The 7,500-nt window shown below is 28.8% G+C and overlaps 2 protein-coding genes across 2 annotated transcripts in view; both read right to left on the bottom strand.

Moving 5' to 3' along the window:
• Positions 1–1,096, bottom strand: part of LOC119613762 (acidic mammalian chitinase-like) — a 2,619-nt gene extending 1,523 nt beyond the window's left edge. The window contains exons 1-2 of the mRNA XM_037969792.1: positions 937–1,096; positions 688–867 (exon numbers count right to left, since the gene is read on the bottom strand). Coding sequence (XP_037825720.1) covers positions 688–867; positions 937–1,003 — 247 coding nt within the window. The 5' untranslated portion in view covers positions 1,004–1,096. The remainder of the gene's footprint in view (positions 1–687; positions 868–936) is intronic.
• Positions 1,097–3,697: 2,601 nt separating this feature from the next.
• LOC119613760 (chitinase-3-like protein 1) lies at positions 3,698–5,846 on the bottom strand. Its single transcript, XM_037969790.1, has 4 exons — positions 5,650–5,846; positions 4,795–5,254; positions 4,492–4,739; positions 3,698–4,435 (listed from the first exon to the last, which is right to left on the bottom strand). The coding sequence occupies exons 1-4, from the start codon at positions 5,723–5,725 to the stop codon at positions 3,753–3,755; spliced, it is 1,467 nt and encodes a 488-aa protein (XP_037825718.1). The 5' UTR covers positions 5,726–5,846; the 3' UTR covers positions 3,698–3,752.
• Positions 5,847–7,500: the final 1,654 nt, after the last annotated feature.

Genomic DNA, 7,500 nt, shown 5'->3' with positions numbered 1-7,500 from the left:
CAAGTTTTATATAAACAACTTTTCTTAGACAACCTTCTATAGAATAGTGACTTTATTGACTCCTTTCTATAGAAAAATCTTTTTTGTGGACAACTTTTTATAGAAAAGAGTTTTCTATAGAAAACTCGATATGGAAAAGATTATTTTTTAGATATTTTCTATAGAAAAGTATCTATTCAGACAGCTTTCTGTAGAATATAGTCTTATATAGATATCCTTCTATAGAAAACTACCTTTTTTAGACACTATTCTATAGAAAGGTATCATCTTTTCATATTTTTCTTTAAAAATCATTCTAGAAAAAACTTCTTTAGACGTTTTTCTATAGAAAGGTGTCTTCTTTAGACATTATTTTATATAGAGAAGTGTCTTTAATAGAAAGTTGTTTATAGAAAAGTGTTTTTTAGACATTTTTCTATAGAAATGTGTCTTCTTTAGAAATTTGTTTCTATCGAAAAGTGGTTTTTCTTTTGAAAATTTTCTTCTACAGACGTTTTTCTATAGAAAGTTGTCTTTTTTAATAATTTTTTAAAAGAAAAGTTTTTTCTATAAAAAAGTGTCTTCTTTAGACATTTTCCTATAGAAAGTTGTCTTCTTTCGAAATTTTTTTAAAGAAAAATGTCACTTTAGATTCGTTCTCTATATAGAAAATACAAATAACACAACTTTTATTAAAAAAAAACATACCCAAACCACTATCTAAATCCAACCATTCATCCAAAACTTTGAATTCTCCAGCTAGTGTTATGCCAAAGAAGGAATAACTTAAATGGGTACATAACGACGGATCAATATTAGAAGGTTCAAATTTGCCATCATCTGGACGATAGTTCGCCCAGGTGCCATAATAACAATTGATCATTTTGCCTGAAAATTTATAATAAAATCAAAATTAAACTATTAATAACTTTTTTTTTAAAAAACTAAAAACATTACCATTAGTTACACCACAACTGATCCACAATCCCAGCAGACCAATTAATATTAGTTTTAATTGATTCATATCTTAACCGTTAAATGAAAAGTACTGTCACAAAAAATTCTTAACTATCGCTTTTTATATAATTTTTGGAAAACATAGAACTTCTTTGGAACTAAAAATGTTTCTTTAAAAACGCATTGTTAATGTTTATTTATTTTATTCTTTTATTGCATTTTAAACAAAAACATAATGCAAATATTGTGAAAAATAATAAAAAACAAAATTTCTTTAATTAAGATTCTGAAAATTTGGCATATGTTTAATAAATGTTTATACCAAAAAAACAAAAAAAGCTGCGTATAGTTGTGTTTATCTAAAAGTTAAAAATATTTAATTAAGTATTAACGGTAAATATAGACAAACAAATATACTTTAAATAACAATTAAATTCCTAATAAATACAATAACGTATTAATTCAAAAAAGCACTTATTTCTAACAACAATTTGGGAATAGTTACACTGGAATCACTTTATTAATACTTAATAGATAATACTGTATTTAATAGAAAAGTAGTCGAACTTTTCCAATTAAATTTTGCAATAATGGTTTCTATATCAATACAATAGAATGAAAAAACCCCAAACTATCGTTTTCTTCGCGAGATATAATTATATAAACTAAATTTAATTTTACATTTTCGTAACTTATTTTAAAAACGTGAAGCTACCATTGAGAATGGTATCTTCACGTTTACAATTACGCGTGAAATCTTGATTTCACGTGAATTTAAAATGTTGTGATAGAATAAACACATACAAATGATTAGGTTAGGTTGATAGGAGGATGTATACTACATTAAATCCGAAGAACTTCACCTAGGCTACTATCGGGCCTCATACACATGATTACTTACTCTTTTAAAGAAAGTATAAAATTTCGCAAAAGTGTAAAAGTGTAAATCCGTTTATCTATCTATCTATCTATCTATCTATCTATCTATCTATCTATCTATCTATCTATCTATCTATCTATCTATCTATCTATCTATCTATCTATCTATCTATCTATCTATCTATCTATCTATCTATCTATCTATCTATCTATCTATCTATCTATCTATCTATCTATCTATCTATCTATCTATCTATCTATCTATCTATCTATCTATCTATCTATCTATCTATCTATCTATCTATCTATCTATCTATCTATCTATCTATCTATCTATCTATCTATCTATCTATCTATCTATCTATCTATCTATCTATCTATCTATCTATCTATCTATCTATCTATCTATCTATCTATCTATCTATCTATCTATCTATCTATCTATCTATCTATCTATCTATCTATCTATCTATCTATCTATCTATCTATCTATCTATCTATCTATCTATCTATCTATCTATCTATCTATCTATCTATCTATCTATCTATCTATCTATCTATCTATCTATCTATCTATCTATCTATCTATCTATCTATCTATCTATCTATCTATCTATCTATCTATCTATCTATCTATCTATCTATCTATCTATCTATCTATCTATCTATCTATCTATCTATCTATCTATCTATCTATCTATCTATCTATCTATCTATCTATCTATCTATCTATCTATCTATCTATCTATCTATCTATCTATCTATCTATCTATCTATCTATCTATCTATCTATCTATCTATCTATCTATCTATCTATCTATCTATCTATCTATCTATCTATCTATCTATCTATCTATCTATCTATCTATCTATCTATCTATCTATCTATCTATCTATCTATCTATCTATCTATCTATCTATCTATCTATCTATCTATCATCTATCTATCTATCTATCTATCTATCTATCTATCTATCTATCTATCTATCTATCTATCTATCTATCTATCTATCTATCTATCTATCTATCTATCTATCTATCTATCTATCTATCTATTATCTATCTATCTATCTATCTATCTATCTATCTATCTATCTATCTATCTATCTATCTATCTATCTATCTATCTATCTATCTATCTATCTATCTATCTATCTATCTATCTATCTATCTATCTATCTATCTATCTATCTATATATCTATCTATCTATCTATCTATCTATCTATCTATCTATCTATCTATCTATCTATCTATCTATCTATCTATCTATCTATCTATCTATCTATCATCTATCTATCTATCTATCTATCTATCTATCTATCTATCTATCTATCTATCTATCTATCTATCTATCTATCTATCTATCTATCTATCTATCTATCTATCTATCTATCTATCTATCTATCTATCTATCTATCTATCTATCTATCTATCTATCTATCTATCTATCTATCTATCTATCTATCTATCTATCTATCTATCTATCTATCTATCTATCTATCTATCTATCTATCTATCTATCTATCTATCTATCTATCTATCTATCTATCTATCTATCTATCTATCTATCTATTCTATCTATCTATCTATCTATCTATCTATCTATCTATCTATCTATCTAGCTATCTATCTAATCTATCTATCTATCTATCTATCTATCTATCTATCTATTCTATCTATCTATCTATCTATCTATCTATCTATCTATCTATCTATCTATCTATCTATCTATCTATCTATCTATCTATCTATCTTTAGACTATTGACCCATACCACATAATATATATGTCTATATGCCGATTATTTGGGATTAGGTATTTTTTATAAATTATATAGACATTTATATATTTTCTGTAAATTTAACTTTATTTTAAATTTTTTTTTTTTTTTTTTTGTATTTTATTTCTGAAATTTTCTTTACAATTTAATTATTCGATTAACACTCCACCAAATATGAATAATTACAACTTAAACTTTTCAAATCAAAATACAATAATGAGGGACAATCGAAACTAAATGTTTCACCATTATCACAAAAATAGAATTTACTACAATTTTTCGAATCACGTACATAACCATTTTTACCCTGACATTGGTTGTTGTTATTCAAAGTTTCAACCGAAGGAATTATATTTACATTTTCTTTAATTGGTATTTGTACGGGAGAAACATCAGGTTTTCTACCCACTAAATCTGAATAGACCGATCCATGTAGAATTTCATTGATAAGCGTTAAAAGAGGATAACGTTTTTGGCCGCATACACCTCTAAAATCATCCGATTCTATGGACCATATCATAATGCCGCCCAAATTTTCCTTCTTTACATAATCCACCTTTAGAGCAATACTTTTTTCGTTTTCATAGCCCACCCATTGGCGTCCATAATAGGCATAAGGTACCATTTGACTAACTTCCCACTCTTGATTCCAAAGAGACTGTTGATTTTGGAATGTTTCACATAGTTCGTTGTAACCAATAATACCGGGCTCAACCGAATATTGACCAGCCAAGCCGCGACCAATGTGTGGAGCACCGACAGCATGATTTTTAGGATCCGCCAGAGTAAAGGAGCGTCCATAAAATGGTACACCCATAACGAGTTTTTCGCGAGGAGCTCCTGAAAGTTTAAATAATAATAAGTTTGTTTTAAATATGTAAAAAAAACTAGTTTACCTTGATTTATCCAATATTTGGCTATAGCATCGAAATTAAGTTGTTTGGCACGCTCTGATGTATCTAAGGGTCCTGAATAGAGAGGGGAATTAATGCCTACCACTGGATCCCAGTGACCATGTAAATCATAAGCCATAACATTGATTAAATCCAAGTACGTAGACATTTCGGGTATATTATAAGAAAGTTCGGCTGAAAATTCCGCTGAACCCACAGCAGCACTTAGAATATAGCCAAAAGGTTCCAAACTAAGTAATAATTTAGTAAGAAATTAAAGAACCTTACATATTTTACACTATTTACCCTTCTTTCAATTCTCTTAACCAAGTCAAAAAATTTTCACGATCGCTGTTAGATAACTTATGGCGCTGATTGGGGTATTCCCAATCTAAATCCAAACCATCAAAACCATGCCTTTGTATAAATTGTACAACCGATTGAACAAATCGTGCTCTCTTTGCTGGATCAGCAGCAACAATTGAAAATTTCTTTGATCCCTCATTCCAGCCACCTACGGCTAACATTGTCTTTAAGGTGGGATTTCGCAATTTTAAAGCATTGAACTTTCTTATATTTCCGCGTCCATAATTATCTTCTAAATCCAAATAGGGATCTATGACCCTAAGATCACCGGTCTCCTCGATTCCAAAGAAAGCATACATTAGATGGGTACACAAGAAGGGATCAATGTCTTTTTCAACATCGAATTTACCCTTTGATTGACGATATGTTGACCAGGTTCCATGATAGCAGACAACATTTTCTGTGAAGAAAAAGTTCATTTTTTCGGTTAGTCTCAGTCTCCTTTCAGAAAATATATTCATAACAAATTAATCGGAAATCGTTTATAAATTTTATATCAATTACGTTATTTATCTAAAATTGTTTAAAGTATATCCAATAGTAAAGTTGAGAATGAATCCAACAACTATTATTTTAAAGTAAAAATTTGTCACACAATTTTAAAAATGTTTAAAGTTAAAAATCGATTCATTTTATCAAATATCGATTCGATTCATTTTATCAAATATAAAAAGTTAATACGTTATATCCGACTAGTTCCAAATTAATTTATTTAAAATATAAAATATTAAGTTTTTTTTGTAAATTCCACACTATTTCACTTATAATTTAAAATATAATTTTTACAACACATACTTCTTTCACTTGCCACTACTGTTTCATGCTGCCATATTGCTACCAATAGGGTCAGTAATAAAAATTTTATAAACATTTCTTTTTTTTGTCGAAAACTAGTTGAAGGATACAAATATCCTTAGTTCTTTATTAATTATATTCTATTATCTATTATGCGATTTAAAAACACCGTTTCAAACTTAATATTGGTTTCGACTAAAATCTATTAAGTGGAAATACCTGTATTTATAGGTCCGAATTGGTAGTTCCCCACTCCTTTTAAATGTTTTCTTATGTTGTGCGTACAAAACAAACAAACAAAACTTCTTCAACTTGAAGTTATCAGAAGAAAAATAAAGATACTAAAGAAATTCTCAAAAGATAACATAATTGAAAAAAACGGGAGAATATAGTCGTAAGTGTCCGACTTTGTAAATACCCTATAGCAACCGTAAGAAGGTGTTTAATTATAGAACGATTCTCAAGATATTCAGTAGGGTACAAAAGACCAAATACTAACTAACTAACTAGTCTAGTCATAGTCTAGTCTATAGTCTAGTCTATAGTCTAGTCTATAGTCTAGTCTATAGTCTAGTCTATAGTCTAGTCTATAGTCTAGTCTATAGTCTAGTCTATAGTCTAGTCTATAAGTCTAGTCTATAGTCTAGTCTATAGTCTAGTCTATAGTCTAGTCTATAGTCTAGTCTATAGTCTGGTCTATAGTCTAGTCTATAGTCTAGTCTATAGTCTAGTCTAGTCTAGTCTAGTATAGTCTAGTCTAGTCTATAGTCTAGTCTATAGTCTAGTCTATAGTCTAGTCTATAGTCTAGTCTATAGTCTAGTCTATAGTCTAGTCTATAGTCTAGTCTATAGTCTAGTCTATAGTCTAGTCTATAGTCTAGTCTATAGTCTAGTCTATAGTCTAGTCTATAGTCTAGTCTATAGTCTAGTCTATAGTCTAGTCTATAGTCCAGTCTATAGTCTAGTCTATAGTCTAGTCTATAGTCTAGTCTATAGTCTAGTCTATAGTCTAGTCTATAGTCTAGTCTATAGTCTAGTCTATAGTCTAGTCTATAGTCTAGTCTATAGTCTAGTCTATAGTCTAGTCTATAGTCTAGTCTATAGTCTAGTCTATAGTCTAGTCTATAGTCTAGTCTATAGTCTAGTCTATAGTCTAGTCTATAGTCTAGTCTATAGTCTAGTCTATAGTCTAGTCTATAGTCTAGTCTATAGTCTAGTCTATAGTCTAGTCTATAGTCTAGTCTATAGTCTAGTCTATAGTCTAGTCTATAGTCTAGTCTATAGTCTAGTCTATAGTCTAGTCTATAGTCTAGTCTATAGTCTAGTCTATAGTCTAGTCTATAGTCTAGTCTATAGTCTAGTCTATAGTCTAGTCTATAGTCTAGTCTATAGTCTAGTCTATAGTCTAGTCTATAGTCTAGTCTATAGTCTAGTCTATAGTCTAGTCTATAGTCTAGTCTATAGTCTAGTCTATAGTCTAGTCTATAGTCTAGTCTATAGTCTAGTCTATAGTCTAGTCTATAGTCTAGTCTATAGTCTAGTCTATAGTCTAGTCTATAGTCTAGTCTATAGTCTGGTCTATAGTCTAGTCTATAGTCTAGTCTATAGTCTAGTCTATAGTCTAGTCTATAGTCTGGTCTATAGTCTAGTCTATAGTCTAGTCTATAGTCTAGTCTATAGTCTAGTCTATAGTCTAGTCTATAGTCTAGTCTATAGTCTAGTCTATAGTCTAGTCTATAGTCTAGTCTATAGTCTAGTCTATAGTCTAGTCTATAGTCTAGTCTATAGTCTAGTCTATAGTCTAGTCTATAGTCTAGTCTATAGTCTAGTCTATAGTCTAGTCTATAGTCT

Source organism: Lucilia sericata, unplaced genomic scaffold, assembly GCF_015586225.1.
Source record: "Lucilia sericata isolate MDLA Ls3-8-SP2 unplaced genomic scaffold, ASM1558622v1 Contig002295F_arrow, whole genome shotgun sequence".
Taxonomy (NCBI): Eukaryota; Metazoa; Arthropoda; class Insecta; order Diptera; family Calliphoridae; genus Lucilia; species Lucilia sericata.
The sequence above is the reverse complement of the archived record's forward strand: the minus strand, read 5'-3'. Positions and strand labels throughout refer to the sequence as shown.

Excerpts from the sequence above, each read along its gene's own strand:
- LOC119613760 (XM_037969790.1), bottom strand. The coding sequence starts at position 5,725 with ATGTTTATAAAATTTTTATTACTGACCCTATTGGTAGCAATATGGCAG. Across the intron at positions 4,740-4,794 it reads TTAAGAGAATTGAAAGAAGG|TTTGGAACCTTTTGGCTATA; the intron begins GTAAATAGTGTA and ends ATTATTACTTAG. Across the intron at positions 4,436-4,491 it reads CAAATATTGGATAAATCAAG|GAGCTCCTCGCGAAAAACTC; the intron begins GTAAACTAGTTT and ends TTAAACTTTCAG.